The sequence below is a fragment of the Hippocampus bargibanti genome, linkage group LG02 (genome assembly GCF_051943395.1).
Source record: "Hippocampus bargibanti isolate YZ-2025 linkage group LG02, ASM5194339v1, whole genome shotgun sequence".
In the NCBI taxonomy this organism is placed as follows: Eukaryota; Metazoa; Chordata; class Actinopteri; order Syngnathiformes; family Syngnathidae; genus Hippocampus; species Hippocampus bargibanti.
Window position 1 is genome coordinate 27,897,197 of NC_142735.1, and position 25,135 is coordinate 27,922,331.

The following is a 25,135-nucleotide window of genomic DNA, read 5'->3' on the forward strand; positions in this document are numbered from 1 at the left end:
GGCATCGACCACAAATATATAATAATACTATATACTAAATATACTATAAAATTATAAACGCGCATTCGCAAAGGTCTCTAAATGGAAGAAATAAAGAAATATAACCTTTTAAAAGCACATTTCTCAAAATTGTAAAGATTTCAAATGTAAAAACGAAATGTTTACATAATTCATGTTGAAAGATAATCATGGTACTAATTGTTGCCCAAAACAGCCCCAAATATGAGTTTTTATTTTTAACTTTTCTTTCGTGATATGGATGTATTGATTTGTTTGTTTGTTTGTTTTACTAAAATGGCAAACTGTCACAAATTTATGTCACGACTGAAATTAAAGAGGCACATTTTTTTGGGGTACAAAATCATGGCTCCTTCGCCCCTCACTGATTGATTCGTTTGACGCGCCCCAATTTGTGAGCGTTTGCTATTTAAGAACGTCTGATTGGCCGAATGTAATGTCCATTAAAAGAACCGACCAATTATTGAATTGGATGGATGCCAGTTAACAGTGCACCAAATTGTTCGCGTGATGTCGCTATTCAGCTAGATTTGAATTAAGCCAGTCCCATCCTCCACCCTGTCGCTCAAACACATTGCCAACATATTTCAATACACATGCGAAGTAGCGAGCATTAAATATGTATCAAAAATATCTTATTGTGCCCATTGCTAATGTTACCCAGAGATCAATTCACTTTGTTCTTTTTCCCCTTCCGGCAAGAATAAAATTAAACTTGGGTGTTTTTCCAGTGTTTATTACAATATCTAGAAAATCAGTATTTGAATTCATATCAATACATACATTACCTCCCTCCCCAAAAAATATAACAAATGTAATGGAGGCTTTTAAATCCTCTTGAGGTTATACAGTGTTCTAAAATTACATGGGATGGGTCGAATGTCTTAATTTGCATTCAAATCTTGATGGAGCATATATAACCGTGACCTCGCCCCGCCTTGCAGTCCTTTCTTTGCCACTTGGCCCTCCTCCACACCAGGGTGCACATTTTGCTCCCCTCCGCGGTTAAGGGCAAAGAGACCATGGTCCAGTTCACCCAGGTGACGTTTTCTCCGTCCTCCCACTGCCAAGACCCTTGGCCGTCTCTGTCATTGAGGCCTAAGGGAGGTGAAAATAATCATGCTATTGAATACCTGACTTTGAGACACAATAATAATATTTCGTCTTGAAAAATGCAAATTCCATCTTTTCCCTCAAGTACTACTGGCACCCCTATTAATACCATATTGATATAATTAAGAGCACACCTATCCAAAAGGGTCTCCTCCCACCAAAGTCCCACAGCCAATCCATGTCACCTTTTGAGAAAACACTTGGAAGGTTGCCTTTATATCTGGAGCACAAAAGGGAAGGGATGTTAGATCCGTTTCACAACAGGAACAGTGGGTGTTTCTGGACCATATCCCCACCATTAACAGGGGTTCACTCTGTCTAAAATACCAAAACATTTGACTACTTTTGCTATTTTGTCTTTCTACCATTTGTGTCAGGGAATCACCCAGGTTCAAGTGTACCTCTCTTTACAGCTCCGATTTGCTAGAGTCCATGACGTTTTGTGCCCCTTGTTGAGGATGTAGCAGCGGCCACTGTGAAAAGTCCATCCAGGAGGACATGGTGGAGTTTTGGCCATCTGTTTGCAGGCGCAAGTCAGGGATAACAATGAATTTGTGAATGCAGAAACAAGTTCAAATTTATGGCTCTCAAAGTGATCTGAATTCCCCAAAGTCCAAGTCATGACTTGGTTCATATGGTCTTGACTGAAACGCTTTCTATCCAACACCGGGTCTAACTCAACGCTGTTTACTTCCCGGGTTTCAAACTATAGCTCAAAGGACAACCGACACCTCCGGATAAATTGCGTCAATAATTTGTAAAATCACTTGAAATGACTTCTACTGAGCGTATTTTACAAAGATTCCACCGCATATAGCTATATTTCACGTTTTAAGACTCGCGCTGAATATTCAGGAAGTCTTGTTTTCGAGTTGATGACGATGCCTGAAGTGACGTCACATTTGGAACGCCCCTGACCGAGAAAGCGACACACAATGTATTTTGGGTCCTTTTTTTCATCCGAAAACGTGTTGATCGCGGAATTAGAAGGATAACTACATAAATAACGCGATGGTGAATTGTTGTGTGTCGTAGCCAATTGCGGTACCACGCATAAAGAACGTGTAAGTTTTCACAGATTTCCAGCAGACAAATCAGCCCATTTCAAATGGAGCTTGTGCGCCATCGTGTGCATTTTCTTGCCGCTACATTGGAGTCCAGACTTCTTTAATCGATTGCAAACATGTATGCTTTCCACTTCAGAATTATTTGAATCATATTCACAACTGGATGAGTAACAAGAAAGCATCTTCTCCGAATCTGAACTCTCTGAAGTCATTGTTTTGATTCTGGAGCAAGGTGTGTGACCAATAGTGACGTCACGAACAAGGGAGCGGGACTTTCTGAATCTGCCCAATTCCGACCTCATTTTGTGGCAGTTTTGGGACACTTTAAGTCATTTTTATTGGTGATTTGCATTTGACAAAAAATATCAGCCTGCGTGTTTTGGGTATTTTAGATGCTATAAAACGTTTTTCTGATGTCAGTTAGGAAACAAAAAAATAAAAATGTGTCGGTTGTTCTTTAAATAAGGACCTGCTTTGGTGGTGTCCAAGATCTCCAGAAGACACCGTTGCAATGAAAGATCTGATTGGTCGTCTGGTTGAAATGCAGGAGTCCCATCACTTCTGGTAAACATGGCCTAGCTACAAGCCTATCAGTTTTTCCCTATAAAAAATAGTGGTCTGCTAAAAATTGTCATCATTTGTGTATCTAGCATAGTATTCCATCGTTTCACTCACATGTTCACTTTTTCTTGCACCGGGGAATGTTCTCCGAGAGCCGTGCTTTGGATTAATTTGCTCTCCTGGTGTGCTCCGCTGACCCGACCTGCTAACCGCACGGATCTTTGTCCTTCTTCCTTTCTGGGAAAAATAAAACAAAAACAAAAAGCTGCATCAGTTTTTCCTTACTTATAAAGATATTTTGTTGGAAAGCAATACTGTGATAATTATCAGAATAAAAAGAATTCCAGCTGCTTACAGATTTGGATTTGTTCTTTCTGGAGAGGGTTCCTTCTTGATGAATGGGTGATAGGCTGCCAAGGGACAGTTTCTTAATCCTCCCAGATGAAATTTGAGTGCGTCGATCGGACAGACTGCTCTTTCCCATGAGTAGAGATGCTGCATGGTGCTGGTTTTGCTTGCACTGCCCTGCAGTTTGCGAATGAATAATTATGGAATATGCACTTAATCCTATGAATGCATCCCCCATAAATTTTAAAATGTTAATTTTTAGTAAGTTACATTTGTTTTCACTGAAGCTTGGCCTCTGCCAAAGCTGCCCTTTATCATCGATTCAGTCCATAAACTTTATAGATAGAATTTCTCTGTATAAACGAGGTAGTGAGGTGGTCCACGTATGTATCGCTGCTTTTTGCAGTTGATGTGGTACTACTGGCTTCTTCAAGCCGTGATCTCCAACCATCACCGGAGTAGTTCGTAGCTGAGTGTGTAACGGCCGGGGTGAAAATGAGCAGTTCCGCATCTGTAATTGTGGTTGGAATGGGGTGGAATACCCTCAGCGGGTCTGCGATGGAATCCTGTCCCAAGAGGAGGACTTTAAACTATATTTAGGTTCTTGTTCACGGGTGAGGGTTGAACGGAGCGTGAAATCAACAGATGGCTGCAGCGTCTACCGTCATGCGGACTCTGTAAGGGTCTGTCGTGGTGATGAAGGAGCTGAGCCAAAAGGTGACGGTCTCATTCGACCAACTGATTAATCGATTGATCAATGCTCAGTCTTTCACCTATGGTTAGGAGTTATGGGGTGTGACAGAAAGAACGAGATCCCAGATAAAAGCACCCAAATCAGTTTTGTCCATAGGCCAGTTAGAAAAATGGTTGAGTAGCTCGGTCATCCGCGTGGGGCTCAAAGTCGAGCTGTTATTCCTCCACGTTGAGGGGAGCATGATAAAGGGGCTCGGGCATCCTAATCAGATGCCTCCTGGAAGCTTCCTCAGGTATGTCCCGCTGGAGGGGAGTCTGTCTTTCAACTGGCCTGGGAAAACCTAGGAATCCTTGCGGAAGAGTTAGAAGATATGGCTAGGTAGAGGAAAGTGGGGACTTCCCCTGGCAAAGCTGCTGCCGCCTTTGTGACCTTATTCCGGATAAGCAATAGAAGATGGTGGTCAATGGTAAAAGAGTAGAAGTGTTTACCTCTTCCAGTGTCCTTTATGGTAACTTGAGCTTTCTTGAAGCTGGTAATAACTGTGCCTTCTGGAAGAACAAGGAGCACTTCAAATACTTCATCAGCCTCTTCGAGTTGATCCTGAATGACTTCAATGTTCCAGATCTTCAGTGAGACGCCTTCCCAGGGCAGAAACACACCACATCTTTTAAAATGATGGACATTTATGGCTTATAACGTGAAAATGCAAACCAACTACTTTATTTCAAAACTACAGCGACAAATCTGATACATTTTAAATGTATATGGTCTCCATGCTTAAAATGAAAAGTTACCAAAAGTATTATCAAAGCTGGCCAACTCGGTTCTTGAACCATGAGCCTTCTCTGAAAGAAAATTGATCCTACCGGGATCAAACTGGAGAAGCGAAGATGAGCTTGAGAGGAAATCTTTTCCTGCAGTTGCCGTCCCCTCGTTTACCTACCAGGAAGAAAGCAGAGGGAAATTTACAGGCAGTTTTCCCCAAAGAGTGACCAACTGCATATCAGTCCTTACTGATTCAGTAGTGTCATGATTTTTTTTTTCTGGGAACTCCTCCCTAGTCCTGATCCTCACTTCACATTATAACGTCCTGGCACTATTATATATGACACATCTGTGTAAGCTCTCAGTCATACAGGAGTGGTCCATCGATGAAAAGGTTTCTTCAGCCGTCATCTGTACTTCTTTGAAGGTGTCAGACGTTTCGCTTCTTATCCAAGATGCTTCTTCAGCGAACTAAAGTCTTACTGGTAGTATCAGCCCTATTTATATATCCCTAATGTCCAGACATAGTGGCGCCGGACACAGCTATGATAGGTCCCTACTCTCAGGTTGGGGGGAGCGTTAGCGTTACTGGTAGTTTAGGCCCTCTCTCTCTCTCTCTCTATATATATATATATATATATATATATATATATATATAGATAGAGAGAGAGAGAGAGAGAGAGAGAGAGAGAGAGAGAGAGAGAGAGAGAGAGAGAGAGAGACAACATTGGACTGCATCACATCCTCGACCACCTTGACAACACAGGAACCTACGCAAGGATCCTGTTTGTGGACTACAGCTCTGCGTTCAATACCATCATCCCAGAACTCCTCATCCCCAAACTTCTCCAGCTTGGTGTGTCCCCCACGATCTGCCAGTGGACCCTCAGCTTCCTGACAGGACGGACACAACAGGTCAGACTGGGAAATATATCATCCACAACACGAACCACGAGCACTGGAGCCCCGCAGGGATGCGTCCTCTCTCCATTGCTCTTCTCTCTCTACACGAACGACTGCACCTCAACGCACCCAGCTGTCAAATTCATAAAGTTCGCAGACGACACCACGGTCATCGGTCTCATCAAAGACGGCGACGAGTCTGCGTACCGACAACAAGTGGAGCAGCTGGAGCTCTGGTGCAGCCGTCACAACCTGGAGCTGAACACGCTCAAGACAGTTGAGATGATGGTGGACTTCAGGAAACATCCATCACCACAGCTACCCCTCACACTATCCAACTGCCTGGTGTCAACCGTTGAGACCTTCAAGTTCCTGGGAATCACAGTCTCCCAGGACATGAAGTGGGAGGTCAACACCAACTCTATCCTGAAAAAGGCCCAACAGAGAATGTACTTCCTGAGGCTGCTAAAGAAGCATGGCCTGCCACAGGAGGTGCTGCAACATTTCTACACGGCTGTCATCGAATCCATCCTGTGTTCTTCCATCACCGTTTGGTTCGGGGCCGCCACAAAAATGGACAAAATCCGACTTCAACGGACAGTTAGGACGGCGGAAAAAATCATTGGCACCGCCCTACCCACTCTCGAGGACTTGCACACTGCAAGAATCCAAACTAGGGCGCGGAAAATCCTACTGGACCCTCCGCACCCTGCCCACCACCTTTTCCAGCTACTCCCCTCAGGCAGGCGCTACCGATCCATGCGCACCAAATCCAGCAGACATTTAAACAGCTTCTTCCCCCAAGCCATTAACTCTTTGAACTCTTTCAACAGTAGCCAAAATGGAACTGTATAGTGCCACTTAGCAGTTTTTTTGACAACGATACTAGTGCAGCGTGTTCTACCGGAAACAAATTCCTTGTGTGTCCTACATACTTGGCAATAAAGATGATTCTTATTCTGATTCTGATTCTGATATATATATCCTGCTATCCTTATCCACTATCCTTATCCAGTCTCGTCACCTCTCGCATCGATCATTGTAACTCACTTCTCTTCAGTGTCAATCAGAAATTTCTCCATAAACTCCAACTCGTCCAAAATCTCATCACTAGAACCTCCTCCTTTCACCACATCACCCCTGTCCTCCAGCAGCACCACTGGCTCCCTGTTAAACATCGAATCAAATTCAAAATACTTCTGTTTACATTCAAAGCCATGCATAACCTTGGCCCTCCCTATCTTTCTGACTTGCTTCAAATCTCCGTTCCCTCTCGGTCCCTCAGATCCTCATCCTCCCTTCACCTCTATGTGCCCTCTGCCCGTCTCACCACGATGGGATGCAGAGCTTTCAGCCGCTCTGCTCCCAAAATATGGAATTCACTTCCACCCAACATCCGTAATATTGACTCCCTCCCTATTTTCAAGTCCCCCCTCAAAACCCATCTGTTTAAAATTGCTTTCAATGTCTAGTTCAATCTGCTATTTTATTAATTATCATTTTATTTATGGTTTTATTGTTATGTGCTTTGTTTTATTGTTTTTATTGTAAAGTGTCCTTGGGTGTTTTGAAAGGCACTTGAAATTAAATGTATTATTATTATTATTATTATTATTATTATTATTATTATTATTATTATTATTATTATTATTATCCCTACTGTCCAGACATGGCGGTGCCGGACTCTGCTATGATAGGTCCCTGCTCTCAGGTTGGGGGGGAGCAGAGGACTACTCCCTGCCACTTCACTGATTGTTCCTATTGTTCTGACTAACGACTGGCTTGATTGCCCCACTTCCACCGGTATCACCTCATCAGTATTCCTAATCCTATTTTGCCTAAGAAGGCTGTTGTACGAACGATCCAAATTGAACCTCACCCCACCATATCGGTTTAAAGAAGGATTTAGCTGTTTTATGAAAATCGCTTCTTTTACTCCCCTTTCAAACCATCTATGTTCTTTCGCTAAGATTTTAACCTCATTGTCGTCAAATGAGTGGTTGCTAGCTTTTAGGTGCATATGTACTGCCGATTGAGACCCACTAGTATTATCCCTGCGATGTTGATAAAGTCTTTTTTTGAGAATTTGTTTAGTCTCCCCAATGTACTGCTCTTTACAATTTTCATTCTTACAATGTATTGAATAAACTACATTACTTTGTTTTTCATTTGGCAGCCTATCTTTTGGATGCACTAATTTTTGCCTTAAAGTGTTTATCGGTTTGAAATAAGTAGGAATTTTATGTTGCCAAAGGACTCTGTAGTTTTTCAGAAACTCCTGCAATGTAAGGTACTGCTACTCCTCTCCTTTTTGTATCAGAATTTTTTGTTTCATTCCCTGTTCTTTCTTTCTGACATTTGTTAAATGACCATTGAGGGTCATTTAACAGGACAGTAGGGATATATATATAGGGCCTAAACTACCAGTAAGACTTTAGTTTGCTGACGAAGTTTCTTGAATGAGAAGCGAAATGTCCGACACCTTCAAAGAAGTACGGATGACGGCTGAAGAAACCTTTTCATCGAGTCTATATGACAGTAGCTCCAACTACAGCTGTGTGGAGCCCTGATTGCAAAGTCCTACCCGAGAATGACCTACAAATGGCATGTCATGACCGACCTGGACTTTGACGTATGCCGACTCTGCTACATTTCCTTTTCGGATGACCTCCACCGAGACCCTTTTGTCCTCCTCGTTGGCGCAGTATTTGGGCTGAGACAGCTCTACGCAAGACCAGTTCAGTTGAAGTCTGCAAGAGCGAGTGTGATGATCACGAAGGCCAGTCTTGATATTGATCATAGGGAGATCGTGGATGTCATTAAACCATACATGTGCGACGGCCCAGTGTTTCCGTGGCGATCTGACACCCTGAATTCCAAGCTGTCTGACAGAGACTCCATCTCCGGATTGACAATGTAGACGATTGTCCTCCTGTTCAGATCCATTTGGGAGATACGCTGTCGCACGAAACCACCTATAGGACACCAAAATGTCAGGTTGCTTTTGTAATCCAACTTGCGGTGAGACAAAAGACATTCACCTGTCGTGATATTTTCCAGGTGGCCAAAATAGGGCTGCCGAACAATGACGAACATCAGCTCCTCTTCTTTGCCGTTTGAATTTTTGGCTTTGAGTTCCCGAGATGACAGAAAGATTCCGTATCGTCCATCGGCTAAAAGATCAGCTTTCCAAAGGTGATGAATCTTTACAACCTCTGGATGTGACCTCTCCAGAGGCTTGATCTGAAATTAAACATTTTGAATTGAATTGGTGCACAAACGTGGAAGGAGTTAAATGGCCAAAATTGCTCCTCTGAATGTCAATGTATTTGACCCTGCTGCAAGCAATAGGACACAGTTTCAAAAGGACCTTAAAGGACAACCCACCCCATTTTTTTGTTTCCTAACTGACATCAGAAAAATGTTTTATAGCATCTAAAATACCCAAAACACGCAGACTGATATTTTTAGTCAAATGCAAAAAACACCAATAAAAATGACTTAAAGTTGCCCAAAACTGCCACTAATGAGCTCAAAATTGGGGAGATTCAGAAAGTCTCGCCCCCTTGTTCATGACGTCATGCCAGGATACTCCTTCACAAACTGCCTTCCTCCAGAATCAAAACAATGGCTTCAGAGAGTTCAGGTTCGGAGATGATGCTTTCTTTTTACTCATCCAGTTATGAATATGATTCAAATAGTTCTGAAGAGGAAAGACTAAATGTTTGTGATCGATTAAAGAAGTCCTTCCGTATCAATTCAAGCCGTCTGCAAGCAATGAAGCCGGTGGAAATCTGGACTCCCAGAAAATGCACAAGATGGCTCACAAGCGGCGTTTCGTCCATTATATGGAGCCGCTTATAAGAGCCGACCTCCGTGATTGGTTAAAATACGTGGTAGAAGACAGAGGGGTGGGTTTTACGCACATACACAAAAGAGACAGCGCCATAATGAGAGCAACACACGAACATCAGAGACGAGACGAGAGAGAGCTCGACAGCGCTACAGAGTAACAAATGACACGGTCGAAAGTGGATGTTTGTCTGATCGGTTTGCTCTACTGATATGGAGATTGCTCTCTTTCACCAGGTGAGCTCACATTTAGCATGCAGTGTGACTAAATGAGCAAACATGCATCAAACTTCTGCGATGCAAGCGTCGAATCGCTAAATCTGGTTAGCTTCCTCGTTTGCCTCCGCTGGTGCTCGACTGCTCTGGTCCGTTGGAAATGGCTGATTTGTCCGCTGGGAATTTATGTAAACTTACACCTTCTTTATGCATGTTACCGCAATTGGCTGCCAGACAACGATTCACCATCATGTTATTTATGTAGTTTTCCTTCTAATTCCGCGATCACCACAGTGTTTTCAGACAAAAAAAGTACCCAAAATGCATTGTGTGTCGCTTTCTTGGTCAGGGGCATACCGAATATGACGTCACTTCCGGCATCGACATCAACTCAAAAACAAGACTTCATGATTATTCAGCGAGAGTTTTAAAACGTAAAATATAGCTATATGAAGTGGAATCTTTCTAAAATGCACACAGTAAAAGTCATTTAAAGTGATTTTACAAATTATGGACGCAACTTGCCCGGATGTGTCGGTTGTCCTTTAATTGGCAATGCGAGATTTTGTCATTTACCTGAATGATGAACCACATCGCCTCCGTATGCAACTTCCCATCCAGCAGGAAGCCGCGATTGGCGCTATCCGTGGCGGTGAATTCGAATCGGTCGATCTGCGACTGCATTCCGTTATGCTTATACGTGACCTCTAAATCCTCAATGTGTTGCTGGGTGAAAGTGGAACCCGTTATCAGCACGCTTCCGCGTAAAAGCAGCTCGCCGTGCTGAGGAGGCTGATGGATTTTAAAGACCAGGGCGCTCCGTGGGGTGTCAGGGTCGGTCATGGCCAAGTAATCTTGACTCAGGGTCATGGACAACCCTTGGCGAACGAGAAGACCTTTGTAGGTCAACGACGGGGGGATTTGATCCAACATTTTCACTGACACCTCTAAGATTCCCTTTCGACTTGTCTGGTTGTTACTAACAACAAAGCTGTTGAAACAGAAACAGACTGACTTGTGGCACTCTGGATATTGGTTCGAGTAAAGTCAAAAAGAATCTCCCATAAAGGTTCCTAGACTCACCGAATGGTTTCTGTGGGTGTGCTAGCTTGGTTGTCGTGCACGTAAGCCACACGGTTTGCGGCGATGTCCATCTGGCTGAAGGCGGAGATGGTGACACCGGGATGTTTGGCATTTTCCAAATAGCCATGAGATGCCGGGGCGGTAATGACATACAGCAGCTCATCAGGCCGGTTCGCGCCGTCTCTGGCAAACAGCACGTTGGTGGTGAGAACCACGCGCCCGCCGCGGTTGACACTTGCAGGCGTGACAAAGATGAAGATGGTTCCTGAAAAATAAAGTCACAGCAGTTGGGACAAAATATAATGCTGTGAATAAGCATTTGAGGCAGAAGTGGCCCAAGTTGAGCAAAATTAGCTTCGGATCACAGATTCAAATTATATAGCGAACCGCCACTGAGTTTCGGTTTGGCATTTGGGTTTGCCTTTTGATTTTTATCTACCCTTCGTTTTCTGCATAAAAAATTAACAGCTTAATTTCAACAACAGTGGCACTTGCTGGCATCTTGTGGTATCAATAGGCAATTCCAAGCTAGTCACAAACTATTTGTGACAGGGTTCTGTTCCAATCCCCCTGAAATAGCGTGGGAACAACGAATACATGACAGATGAAATACATACATCACTGATTTCAGAAAGTCTGAAAATACCTTTTTCCATATGTTTGACTGATATGATGAACCGTTGTTTGGGAGACTGATTTTGTCCGTCACATAGGTGGAAAACAAAAAGGTCCCGCATTGTCGTACCAATCGGGTCTTTGTGCACATAGCGCAGACGATTGGTGTCCACCATTTCCTGGGTGCAGTTTTCGCCGACTGTCATCGTCAGCCAATTTTGAACATGCTGTGGAAAAAAACGGATTCACACTCAGGTGATTATCCGATTCAAGACAGTATAGGACACTTTCGATTGCAGTATACAAACCTTAATCTGTAGGAGTCCGTGTGCAGGTACCCTTTCAAAAATGTACAAGACCTGCGAGGAAGGAGTGTCATGGTCCTGTGCGAAGAGGGATACACTGGTTATGAGTCGGGTCTCTCCTGGTTCCAACTCCAGGCCATTGTTTCTGAAGGACGATGCATAAAATGTTTATCGTCACATCTTCCAAGCTACATTTTTATCACAGTTCCAGTGGACCTTTGTTTGGGCCAAGACAAATTGGTTTCGATTGCACTTTAAACAAATCTGCACCCTGGTTTGCTAGCTTGGTTTACCCATGTGAAATTTGGTTGGCTTGTCTATTATATGTATGTAGAACCACAAAAATAAAACATTGTCCTGGAATTTGGTCAGACTGTTAAAAAAACGTTAACATTTTATACTAGACAAGCGCTAGCAACTTGCAATTTAGTATACATGCCCAGGAGACCGAGGAAACAAATAAAGACTCAAGAAAACAAGGGGATTTTATTCTCATAATTCAACCTTATTAAATGAGGTTTTTCATCGTTGACAGGAAGAACTTCCACCAGAACCTGTCTTTGCATTTTGTGTCTGCCGTCCATTAACTGGATGGTAAAGTCATCTTCCAAATGTTCAGAGTCATCATGCATGTAAGCCACAGCATGACCTAAAGACAATAAAAATACAATGCAGTGAGAAAAAAATCAACACCAGTGAGTCTTTGGACTATTCGAGGTTTCGATGTAACCGAGGTGGCCTATAAAAAAGACGGGACCCTTTCTTAGTTATAATTACCTTGTGAAAGGGTATATACTGTATACAAACCCGATGGTTTAAAAAATAAACGATATGGATTGACATAATATCACTGACACGTACCATTTGTTAGTTCTGCCATGGTGAAGTCAGCTACGATGGATTCTGAATTGGCCCCCCGGAGAGTGTCAGTGCCATGGTGACGAATGATGTATCCATACCCAGGGGGTTTCACAACACGGAATCTCAAGACATCCTTAGGGACGTCCAGATCTGTTGCGTTCAACAGAGACAAGTCCAGATGCCTCTTGTGTCCTTCTTGTACCTAAACAGAAAGCAGCCGTAAGTGACCAATCCGACCACAAACCAACAGAAGGACTTACCGTCATAGTTTGAGCCACCAACTCCGGAAACTCATCATTTGTTGGCCTGACAACAATGTTGAACGTGACACGGGCAGAGCTGAATTTGCCGTCAGACACACGGAGGACGAACTGATCGCTCGTTGGTTCCAGTTGTTGATGCCTGGACTGAACGTAGTTGATCTGACCAGCAATGATGTCTCCGTAAGAGCAGGCGTCTGGAGCGGAGACAAGAAAGAAGTCTGGAGCACTTGTTTTATTTTATTTTTTTTAAACAATCTTACAAAACCTTTGGAGCTTTAGTTACAAGCTGAACAGTACTGTGACCGACTTAAACTCAATAGAGCAGGTATTTTAACAACGAAAGGATGGAATGCTGGATGGCGACTGGAATGTTTACCAATGCTCACACCCACGGTGCTTTTCTCAAAACCAGGTCTCGGCAGAACATTTTCAAGGTAGCCAAACTGTGGCAGAGTAACCAAAGTGACCAGCAGATCACCCAAGACCGTGTCCGCATCAGACACTTTCACATGACTCGCATTAATTTGTGCTCTCCCACCTTCGTCGACCACAATTATGTCTCCTACAGATGGAGCAAAGAATCTTGGTTACGTTTCCAATGACGTTACTGTCGGCATATCACCATCGGGACATCAAACCATCCACCTGTTTTCAGCAAGGGAGGCTGGGTGTTGACTGGGGAAATGGCGATGCGGAGGTCGTACACCGGCAGAGAGGTTTCTCTGTTTGCGATTTTCGGATTTCTTCTACTGCAGCATAGCGCAGATTGTTCCGTTTCTCCGTCAGAAATCACAAATGTGATCGTGTCATCGTGTGGAGTGAGTCCGATCTCCTGCCCTGAAACCACAACCGCAAGCGTATTTGTTTCAGTTGGGGGTCATTCATGTCAAGCTAGTATGATTTGATGAGGGACACAAACATGTCCCGATCCAATTAGATCCCCTTTATTTACGGCGTACCCGTGTGCTTGTAGCTGATCATGCCTGCACGTATGTCCGCCTGAATGAAATGATCAACGGCCAAGTTGTTTCTCAGCACCAGGCCTTGGCGGGGCTGTCGCGCAATCAGGAAGGCGAGGCTGTCGTTGTCGGTGTCTGCGTCAATCGCGGAGATGTACTCAACTGAAATGAGGATTGTCTCCCCCTCTGCACACGGGAGCACTGGTTTCAAACCGGCAACCAGCGCCGGTACCTCATCATTGATCGGGGACACCTACAAAGAAAAAAATAACAAGAGTCGTTTCAGTTGGGTGAACTGTGTAAACGTTTAACGCTGTTCTCAGCTCAGGAAATAATTAGCTTCCTGAGTGGGTGGCTTGAAACTTACATCCACTTGCAGACACAAACTAATTTTATTGGCGCCATCTGTTAAAGCCAAATTGATGCGATCCTCCAGAGTTTCTGAATTGTCATGACGGTATCTAAAAAGACAAGACACATTTTCAGCAGAAGCTAAAGCAGCAGTGTCAAACTCAATTTTGTATTGGGCCACATTTAAGTTTCCCGTGAGTGATTTTTGTCAAACCATATAAATGTTTAATATGAATACATTCTTTGACCTGTGTTTGACAAGTTACTCTAGTTTATGAAGTTGAAGTGAAATGGAAAAAAAATGGTGAATAAATGTTCGGGTTATTTTTTTTAGTTATCATACATTTGCTTATGACACATTAATGAAGAATGCTTTTGCTGAGAATAAAAATGCTCAGACATGTAATCATACATGTAATCACACATTCACCTTTCTTCTTCGTCTTTCACGTTCCTCACTTAATCATTCAACTAACTATACATTCAATGTTGGTGGGTAGATATTAATGTGTGCTGTGAAGATGTTACTACTTAGGAAGGACTGAAGGAGAGAAGTGAAGATGAGCGTTTCTCTTGGAACCCAGCTAATCTTCATTTGGATGCCAGAATGACCCAACTGAAACTTGGTTTTGACTAACAGAATTTCCTGCTCACGAGAAACTGTCTACCAAGGCCAGTCACTGTAATAAAAGGGGAGGGGGTAGAAAGATTGTTGAGAATACGTGAGAACGCTGTACCCTGTACTGTCTTGTCTATTCTCCATGCAAGTGAAAAATCAACAGAGACGTCTTCCCTCCTTTTGTGTGAGTTTCATTTATTTCTTAATTTCAACTCTGTCAATAGATTTGATAAAAATGAAAATGCTTTCTGAAAAAAGAAAAACTGAAAATACATACTGCATTGATGAAACTCCTGATAGTGAAAATGTATTTTGTCAATTAATATCATACGGGGCAACTTGTGAAAACTACCACTGCAGAACTTGAGGGAATGAAGGTATCTAACCTAACTCTTTGTCTTGCCAGGTCTTGCACAGTGAAGGTCTGTCCGGGTTTTAGAGGAAAGCTGTTGAGCTGCAGCGCCCCGTGCTGCGGTTCCCCCAAAAGCTCCAATCGCAAGGCTTCTTCCACAGAGTCCGCATCTGATAGCTGAAGGTGTTCTGAGCCGACCAAGCACTCACCACCCTCGTCGACCATTAGAGGCTTGGTGATTACCTGAAATGGTCCATGACACAGTTTTGAGCAATCTCCTCGAGAAAAAATAGATCAAGATTTGAAGAATGCCACAACATACCTGTGGCGGTTGGTTGTCTACGGGTATCACAGTAATGTTAAAACAGATCCCATCAAGTGTGTTGCCATGTTGGTTGGTGACTGAGAGACCAAACTGTATATATCGAGGAAAAGGACCAATATCCGCAATTGGAGGCATGTAAGCTACTTTCATGAAGTTGACGGCATGCTGCAGAAAGGAGGCAAGAGACCAGGAAGTGACAGTGAGATTCAATCTGAGACTGGAAAGAAGGGATCTGGACTGAAGTACCGATCAGGCAAAACATCATTACACATGGTCAGATTCATTGAGCACTGTGAAAAAAGTTAGCCACACTAAAAACTATCTAACAAATACTACCTGCGTGAAGAGCCTCAACACTGGCGCATTGGTGTCTTTGGTGAATGCGGGTATACTGTCCACGAGGAATAACCTCCCGGCATCCTCGCTACTGCTCTTCAGAACAACAACACCGCAAAGCTCAAACGGAATGTGTAACCAGTATTAGAGCCTGGTGGCCACAATAGTTTGGCATACCCACCTATGACGATCTTGATCGAAAGGCGGAGTCATAACCGTGTATGTGAGATCGCTGTGTGGCAAGTCTTTGTCTACAAAGTGAAGGTGTTGCTGTGTTACATGGGCCACGTCGGTCTCTTTGACCACAAGACACCGTCTGGCAGTAGGAACCTCTCGAGGTGCATGCCGCCGTACCGGCTCAATGTGCAACATGACTACCTGCATGTCAGAAAGATGAATGGCTTCTTATCATTTATTGTACCGCACCAAACGTAAAAACGACCAAAACTTCCTTACCTGGGGCTCTGACAAGTTTGGGGGATCCTGGAAATCCGAGAGTACAACTTCAAATGAGTCATCAAGCACATCATTCCCTTTGTGACGATAATAAAGCATGGACTGAGAGAGATCCCTCTGCAAAAACTTGCTGACTGCGTAACCTGGAGAAAATGAACATAAATACCTGGAAAGTGAAGTCCAAAACAATCTTCTCATCAACAGTGATTCAGTTCAGTGCTAGTTTGAGAAGTTTTTTCCCATCACCATTTGCAAGAGTGATGGGTATATGGTCCTAGTGGCCCTCTTACATTGGATCCTGTAGACTTGGGTCCCCTCTGGCTCCTTAGCTAAACTTAACAGTCTAGAAATTTGGTCTGAAGCTGGTTTGTGATTTCAAATTGGACCGGTAAATGATCTGGGGTAAAGTCAAACCTCTCCTTTGTCAATATCACTTTGAAACAGCAATTCATCACATCTCGACTGCATGACTGCCATGCACTTTACTTTGGAGTCAGCTAATACTCCATGAAGTGTCTTCAGTTGGTCCAAAATGCAGCTGTTCACCACTTGAATAGGAACTTGAAAGATGGACCGTGTAACTCCGACCATGGCATCTAACATTTCACCTTTAAAGATTTCAGGGGAAGTGTCAGTTGGTATAGCAACCTGCAGGTTTATCATACACCCATGGGAAACAAAACAGGTGTGACGTGAGTTTCTCTAACCTGTTAGCCCCGGTCCTGGAAACTTCAAAATCTCTCCCGCCTGCGGGGGCCTCGTAATGTTAAACAAGATGTAGTCGCTGCTGGAGTCCACATCGGAAGCCTGAAGAGCGGAGCCTTTCAACACAGTCGTTTGACCCTGGGAGACCTCCAGTAGTATGTTGGCGATGAGGAATGGAGGACTATCGTCTTTTGGGAGGATCTTAATGGGGAACTTGTGCCTGGTCTGCTGGTGACCATCGATGATGCGGAAGATGATGAAGTCACTGGTGGAGTCACTGTCATCGTGGTGATAGCAAACGATTCCGGCTTTAATATCCCCAACGGTAAACATGAAACCCTTTCCACCTATGGATGCACAAACACATTTTGAAACCTTTGGCCCCCAGTGACTAAAAGGCCAAAATAACAACACTGAAATTTTCCAGGACAACTATAACATGAAAGGAACGCAACCATAACACCTCCGACTGTCAGTCTTCCATGCAGAAGGCCGTCCACGGTGATTATACGGACAGCGCCAATGTCGTTATTGTCCACAATCTGGAGCTGCTCCCATGTTATCGGACGTGATTGGCCTTCCAATAAGCTGAGCCCTGGATGAAAAATGTGCGCGTATGTTCAAAATACATCCGCCATTGCTATGTCAGTACACTCTAAAGTGATTATGAAAATAATTCAGATTTTTAACCATACCCATGCTCCAGGAAACTCTGGGAGCATTGGTGTCTGCATTCCGAACAGACAAGTGCACGGTCATTGGTGGGCTCTTCTCAAAGAAAAAATCATGAACATCGACTTCCATCTGCGCGGGAAGATTCCTAAAATCTATTAATTCCACCAAAACATTTTACATGGGACATTTGCAAATAAATCACAACCTCAAAGTGCCTGCGCTGGGTGTGAGAGGAGTTAGGGGGTTGATATGCAATGAGCATTCCATTTAAATCCAACCATGTGAAGGAATAGATTGGGCGCGTTTGGTCGGAGAGGTGAGTGATGAAGCCATCTGAAGGTGCTTTGGTGATGTTGAAAATCAACCTCTCCTGCTGAGTTTCCTCATCCTCGCCATTTAATGTTGCCGTCGATAGTGCAGTAAGGATGAATTGGTCAACTTCCAGGATGAACATTGACATGAATGACATCACGGGCGACTGGTTGACCAGTGCGCCTGTAATCTGCACTGGAATCCACATCTGTTCAGACTTCATCGGAAAAGAAAGTCAGATTTTAAAATTTAAGAAATGCATTAAATCTCATGCTAACTAAATACATGCTAACTAAGTAAATCTCATGCTAACTCAGGCATGGGCAAACTACGGCCCGCGGGCCACATACGGCCCGTTAGGCTCTTCAATCCGGCCCGCCGAACTTGCCCAAATTATAGTACAAACAGTGTCTAAAACTCATGACAAAAAGCTAGCGAACAACAGGGCAGATAACTGAAAAGTTGCCTGCCCCATTTTTCCCAACTTGAAGCAAAATGAGACCAATCCCATTAAGAAACATTGTCACAAAGTATAAAGTTTTTTTTTAAATCAAGAATGCACCAACTACAAATGCTACCTTGCTTAATTTACGGCAAATGCGTATGGCTGTAAATTTTGCTACAGTAGTCGATTGTCATTGTGGTGCACAATGCAACGTTTGCATTGATTCCTACGAGCCACTAAGCCCCTTTCATAAGTCTCACGTACACTTTACAGTCACGGTTTAATGTAAATTTACGTTTTGTAGCGTCACATATGTTGTTAGCTTCTTTTGAATCTTTCTTCTAGTTTGAGGTTCTGTGCATCTATTTTGGAAAATGACATGCAATTGCACGACTTTGTAACGCTTGCGAAAGTCCGGAAGAAAGAAGCAGGCTTCTGATTGGCTGCCGAGCCGAGTATGCAAATTTCAACTGCAGGTAGTCTATGTTTGTGTGCTCGGCGACGGTACACGTGTTTTGTTAGCGCGTGAAGGCGAGAGCGTCAGTGAGGAGTTTGTTGAGCGCGCGGTCAGGACAAACCATCTATGATTTTGCGGAATTTAACACAAGTAGGTATTATTGAGCTTGAATATTTCGTTGTGTAATAATATGTTTTGAATGTTGAAAGTGATTCCATTTTTCAATAAATGTTGATTTCTTTAACTTTGCCCCTTCGATGGAAACTTATTAAAATCAGACGCAATCTTGATAAATCACAGTGCATATGTTATTTTAATCTATTTCCATTTCCTCCTCCAAGTATCTGCGAAATAGTTTGTAAATGCCATATCTTGCATATTCCTTGAGACAAATTTATTAACTGATCAGGGATATTTTTCACATTTGAAAGACAGTTAATAAATTGGGTTGTAGTGTTTTTACTGTGCTATGAGGTTTGTACATACTACATTTAAAGGACAACCGGCACCATTTTTTGTTTTTGTTTCCCACTGACATCAGAAAAACGTTTTATAGCATCTAAAATACCCAAATCAGGCAGGCTGATATTTTTAGTTAAATGAAAAACACCAATAAAAATGACTTCAAAATGAATCCGGAAATGGCCAGTTTCAGAAGGTTGCTCGAGAATCAAAACAATGGCTTCAGATTCGGAGAAGATGTTTTCTTGTTCTTGTTCTTCTGAAGAGGAAAGCATAAATGTTTGCAATTGATTCTAGGAGTCCTCCCATATCAATTCGAGCCGTCAATGACAGCAATGTAGCACCCAGAAAAAGCAGAAGATTGCGCCCAAGCTCCGTTGGAAATGGGCTGATTTGTCAGCTGGGAATTTGTGTCAGCGAATATCAAATAGTTGTCTTGGTGCAACACACAACGATTCACCATGGCGTTATTTATGTGTTTTCCTTCTAATTTCGCCATCAACACGGATTAACACGAAGTTTTCAGACTAAACAAAGTACCCAAAATGCATTGTATGTCGCTTTCTCGGTCAGGGCGGTCCAAACGTGACGTCACATGGGGATCGTCATCAACTCGAAAACAAGACTTCATATATTCAGCGCAAGTCTTAAAACGTAAACTATAGCTATATGCTGTGGAATCTTTGTAAAATACGCTCAGTCGAAGTCATTTGAAGTGATTTTATAAATTATGGACATAACTTGTTCGGAGTATTTCCGGCCCAAACACTCCCTCCAAATGCTCCTGGCCCGGCCCCTCTGTCAAATTTTAGAACCCAATGCGGCCCGCGAGTCAAAAAGTTTGCCCACCCCTGTGCTAACTCATCATTGAGGATTGACCGTTTCTCCCTCCCATCAGGTCAAAAGCCTAGTTGTCATCCTTGACAGCACACTATCTTTCCACTCCCATATAAATAACCTGATCTGCATGCTTCCACCTACGTAATATCAATCGTCTTGGCCCGTCTCTCACCCTTCACACTGCTATCCTTGTTCATAGTCTTGTCACCTCCCGGATTGACTATTGCAATTCACCTCTCCTTGGTGTCCCTCAGAAACTTCTCCAGAAACTTCAACTCGTCCAGAATTCTTCGGCCCGGATCATCACCAGAACCTCATCCTTTCACTACATCACCCCCATCCTCCAAGAGCTCCACTGGCTCCCGGTCAAACATAGAATCAACTTTAAAATTCTTCTTTAAACATTTAAAGCTATCCATAACCTTGCCCCGCCATACCCATCTGACCTTCTTCAAATTTATATTCCCTCTCGTTCCCTCAGATCCTCTTCCTCCCTCTACCTCTGTGTGCCCCCCGTGCCCATCTCAGCACGATGAGGGACAGAGCTTTCAGCGGCTCTGCCCCCAAACTCTGGAACTCACTTTCTCCCAACATTTATAACATCGATTCTCTGCCCACCTTCAAATCCCATCTCAAAATCCACCAATTTAAAATTGCATTTTATATGTACCTCTATCGCTTGTTTCTATTTAAAATTGTATTTTATTTGTTGTATTCTATTTGTAATTGTATTTCATTTATTATAGTATATATGCTTGTCTGTGACTGTAAAGTGTCCTTGAGAGCTTTGAAAGGCGCTTAAAATAAAATGTATTATTATTATTATTATTACTTCCTAAGGTTTGGGCAATGTAAATACTGACATTTTAATTACATTTTCAACCCCATTCCCTAAAATGGGGAGGATTGTTGAAGATAGCAACATTTAAACTCAATTGGGGGTACCACAGGTGTTCCCCTGGGATCTGCTGTCTTTGGGCCCGCATATCCTTGTGTTTCTGTGTGAATTTACTCATGTCATGTTGTTCGTGTGTTATTTGCGTTGCCTTTCTGACCAGTATCAAAACCCCAGCTCCCCTGGCCTGGGTTGATTAGACGTTTTTGTGCATCTACTCATTCATTGACATGCTTGCTAAATTTAATGGAACAAACTCAAACTGATTTCAAGAGCTGAGTTACAAAAAATAATAATAATCCATTCCACATTTGTAGGATCGCTGCGTCATATTTTTTCCAACATTTTTGCTACAAAACAATTTAAAAGGAAAAAAGGTCCCATTGCCTGATAAACCTTCCCACTCCTTGTGTCTTTGAGGTCAAGCTTGATTGCAATGTAGTCAATGTCAGGAGACGGAGGAGTCATATGCTGGTATTTCAGCCCCATTAGCAGAAAATCCTCACAGGGAACTTTGAGGAATTTGACAAGCTTCACTCCCTTCAGGCAAACGCCAGAATTACATCTCACCGGATCTGTAAAATTTAAATTTCTTAGTTTTGAGAGCCATCGCAGAGAACGCTTTCAGCGCAAATGCAAGTACCCTCAATATAGCGCAATGGCTCGTCTCCTCTCTTGACGGCTTCCTCGGGCTTTCCAGTAATGATTTTCCCATGAGCTGGCAGGTGAGTGTCATGGCTATTGAGGTGGATGGTACACTCTAAGCTGGACCGTTTTTCGTAGTGGAAGGACAGCACATTGCCGTCAATATCCGCAGAGACACCATAAAATGGAACTTGCAAAACTTGCGGTCCAAGCTTGATGATTCTGCAATCGGATTCTATGATGTCGACCTGAAGAGAAAAAACCTCAGTGTAGGTGTCGGTCTCCGTGAACCTGTTGGCAAACATGGGGTGGGTATTATAAAAAGACCCATTCATCAAAGACCGCACAATAATCAGCCATGTCGCTGGTATGTCAGAAAGAATCCACAATATCGCAGGGCAACACTCTACGCGTTGAGGTGACGTACCAATACAACCGAAACTTGACTGTGTCCTCCGTTAATAGTGGCGAGCCATTATGGACGTACTTGACCTCGTTCTCTCGATAATGGCAGTTAAATAACTGGAAAAATAATAAATGTGTTTAATAAATGTGATAGTAAACACGGTTGAGTGGAGATCCTGCCAGAGTGTATCTGTCCATTTATTCACAGGAAACTTAACAAACAGCAGCAAAAAAATGTATCAAGTCTGTCTCTGATTTTTTTCCGTTACCTGAGGGAGGAATTTTCCCACCCGTTGAGTCATGGGCTCATTTAACACCACTTCCACTTGGCATGCATCCTTTGGGAGCGGGACAAGGAAGTGCAGGTCACCTTCCTGGAGGTAGGACGACTGACCCCGTCTCACCTTCAAAGCCTTGTTGACTTTTACAAGCGAAGCGTTGCAAGTCATTTCAAGAAGTAGAAGAGGAAGCAAAGCCAAGCTTTGACCCTTTGACTTCAGCATTGTTCCTCCAGTCTGAACAGGTTGACTCTGTTCAAGTGTCCTTTTCAGCTGTCGCCCCTCAAAAAAGATTGAAGCTGCATCATTTCAGGGAAAGTGCAAGTTTAAGCGTTGAGTATTTCTCTGGAAAGGGGGGGAGGGCTGCAATAGGGTGAGTGCAGAGTGGAGAGGTTGGTGTCAGTAAACATTACAATTTATCGCACCATGGATGCTGACAATGTTGATGCTACACCAAAAAAAGCTAAGAACACAAGATCATATATCGGATATGGCTAAGTCAGAGATATGATTCATTTTATTACTGACATTGGATGGAATACAACATTTAGTCCCTGACCGGATAAAGGTCGCCCACCCTTGTCATTGTGCCTGAATGAGACCCTTCACAATGAGTCCTCTTAAGGGCAAGCATCTTGTACCATAATTAACCGAACATGGTTCAACTTGTCCCAGTGAACAATTCAACCTTTCTTACAGGAAAGTATGCTATAGACCCAGTGTCCCAAGAGGTTGGCGCCATGACGGGATATTTGGAAGGTGAAGGGGGGGAGAGTCCTCGAGCCATAGCGCACTTTGAAGGTGGCAGTGCCCACCATACCAATCTTAGTTTGGCCATAGCCAAACAAGTCCTCAGCGTTGGCCTCGATCTGGAGATGAGGAAATAGCCGTCGAACTGTGGACACGTTCAACAGTGACCTGGAGGCTGCCGTGTCGAGCAGGAGTGGTAAGCTCACTCCATCCAGTTCCACTGTGCACCACTTGAATGGCTTGGCGCGTGAGCCCACGCAGTGGATGGTGGTTCGCCTCGGCTGGTCTGGTGAGCGGCGTGGTGGGTATGTTGACGTGGGAGCAGAGCGGCACATCCTGGCGAAGTGGTTCCTCCTTCCGCAGTGCTGGCATCTCTGTCCAATGGCTTTGCAAGTTGGCGCACGTGTGGGGTGCCAGGCAGACCCACAGTTGGCACAAGGTCTGCGTGTGTTGGCCCGTTGATGTCTGACGACCAAAAGTATTTTGCGCCTGCCAAATAAAACTGAAAAACAGTAGGATTTACCTAATACAGCAGTTGGGGTGTCACAAGTCAAAAATCATCTAAATAATTTTAAGTTTCCACGTCACTAAGCGGCTTTGTATCGACCGCAAGCTCCGCGTCGTCCTTTTCACAGCACCTCGTCTCACCTTGATAATGACAAGAGTCCTTCACAACCACAACTTACTTCCCAGTACCTATCATTTGGATGCACCAACGCAACACTGTTACACGACAAAAACAAAAGAAAGATTCACCAAATCCCTGTCTGCGTGACTTAATAGTAAGTACTCAAAACATATGAATATCACTGAAAAAACATATAACGTCACGTTCAAAAGTAAAAGGCTTACGTTAGATTCAATTTTGGAAAAGTGCACTTAGGGCCAAGTGTCTGTGGAACTTCCAGTAACAACCCAGGCTAAACTGCGCTTCTCTCCGACATACCAAACTCACAGCTAACATACAGGCAACGTATGAAAATCTTGAATGTTAACTTGAATGGCAGTGCTTTTCCGACAAGGGCACATAAAATCAATCAATCAACACAAAATTAACACACAAATAAATAATTACAGAAATGCAAAAATACAGCTTTTTGAAATCTCACAACAATTAAAAAAAATAAAGAAACAAAATACCCACAAAAATACATTGTACTTTAAATAATGAAAATTGAAGATCTTAGTCTGAAATGTAATTGTTTTTGATTGCCACTCGATGTCCCTCACATAGATAGATAGATAGATAGATAGATAGATAGATAGATAGATAGATAGATAGATAGATAGATAGATAGATAGATAGATAGATAGATAGATAGATAGATAGATAGATAGATAGATAGATAGATAGATAGATAGATAGATAGATAGATAGATAGATAGATAGATAGATAGAATTTTCAAACTTTTATACTCACTTTTTATTTTTTTTATTTTTTTGTATTCAGAAAAAAAAATCTTAATTTTACGGAAATTAAAAATAATTGGGTAAAATCCACATTTGCTATTAGTGTATGTACGCATCTAGAGTAACATTAGCGTGAAAGGGATTTAAGAAGCAGACTAAGGCATTTGGCTAAAAACAAATGCAACCCTTGAGTTATCGACATGTCCTTACCTGCGTGGCACCTCCTTTTCTGCTCCATTGTTCGCCCAGCCCGCTCTGCTGCTCAGCTCTCCGGCACCGCCAACATTTGGTTTGGGACACAGAGTCAAACTCCACCTCTAACAAGGGGGGGTGCGGAGGGGTATACTATATAATTTGCTACATAGATTGTGTTGGCTTTGATCTAATGACAAGTGAATCGGCCAGTTCGGCTACCGGTCTATAAATTTTTGGTTCAGGTCACAGGTAGATTCATACTCTGAAGTCCGCAGATGACAGTTAATTAATGGAGCCGAGAAGTTAAGATAAGCACGGTGATGCAGCATTTAGTTTGTGTGCCGCACACCAATGGTGCAATAAACTGTGCCAAGTGAAAATCTATGTTTTTCATTTGGGATTTAAAACTATGCTCCCAACTACCCCTTTTTATTCCAAAATGTTGTTCTTGCACGTTTTTTTTTTTTTTTTTTCTCAAAGGGTGTTGGGGTTTGCAACGAACTTATGGACATCTTCACATTTGATGAGTAAAAGAAAATTTGTTATTCGTATCAACCATTACATCAGGTTGAGGATGTCTGCCTCAGCTCTTTGTAAT

General features: G+C 43.0%; 1 protein-coding gene across 5 annotated transcripts; it reads right to left on the bottom strand.

Annotated features, from left to right (window-relative positions):
• Positions 1-738: 738 nt before the first annotated feature.
• frem1a (Fras1 related extracellular matrix 1a) lies at positions 739-24,638 on the bottom strand. Of its 5 annotated transcripts, none has more exons than XM_088990687.1 (36): positions 24,553-24,638; positions 22,173-22,463; positions 21,926-22,020; positions 21,497-21,789; positions 21,241-21,428; positions 17,648-17,971; positions 17,463-17,571; positions 17,231-17,362; positions 16,770-17,114; positions 16,063-16,205; positions 15,788-15,984; positions 15,607-15,697; positions 15,268-15,435; positions 14,980-15,188; positions 13,991-14,084; positions 13,624-13,876; positions 13,310-13,501; positions 13,041-13,226; positions 12,662-12,858; positions 12,402-12,603; positions 12,045-12,189; positions 11,544-11,685; positions 11,267-11,462; positions 10,621-10,885; positions 10,114-10,528; positions 8,511-8,712; positions 8,300-8,444; positions 8,090-8,219; positions 4,668-4,740; positions 4,290-4,439; positions 3,115-3,284; positions 2,874-2,996; positions 2,668-2,799; positions 1,533-1,648; positions 1,266-1,351; positions 739-1,116 (listed from the first exon to the last, which is right to left on the bottom strand). In XM_088990687.1, exons 2-36 carry the CDS (start codon positions 22,404-22,406, stop codon positions 914-916), a joined length of 6,345 nt encoding a protein of 2,114 aa, XP_088846813.1. In that variant the 5' UTR covers positions 22,407-22,463; positions 24,553-24,638; the 3' UTR covers positions 739-913. The 5 variants fall into 5 exon arrangements, with proteins under 5 accessions (XP_088846813.1, XP_088846812.1, XP_088846815.1 ...); XM_088990686.1 differs by having other exon boundaries at positions 22,173-22,544; positions 24,553-24,594; XM_088990689.1 differs by lacking the exon at positions 24,553-24,638 and adding an exon at positions 24,353-24,490 and having other exon boundaries at positions 21,250-21,428; positions 22,173-22,544.
• Between the last annotated feature and the right edge of the window lie 497 nt (positions 24,639-25,135).

What these genes read in the sequence shown, in the direction of transcription:
- frem1a (XM_088990687.1), bottom strand. Translation starts at nt 22,406, where the DNA reads ATGCTGAAGTCAAAGGGTCAAAGCTTGGCTTTGCTTCCTCTTCTACTT. An exon ending in GCCATTGCGCTATATTGAGG is followed by an intron (nt 21,429 to 21,496) that starts GTACTTGCATTT and finishes TAAATTTTACAG; the next exon opens with ATCCGGTGAGATGTAATTCT. An exon ending in GATCAGCTACAAGCACACGG is followed by an intron (nt 13,502 to 13,623) that starts GTACGCCGTAAA and finishes TTGTGGTTTCAG; the next exon opens with GGCAGGAGATCGGACTCACT.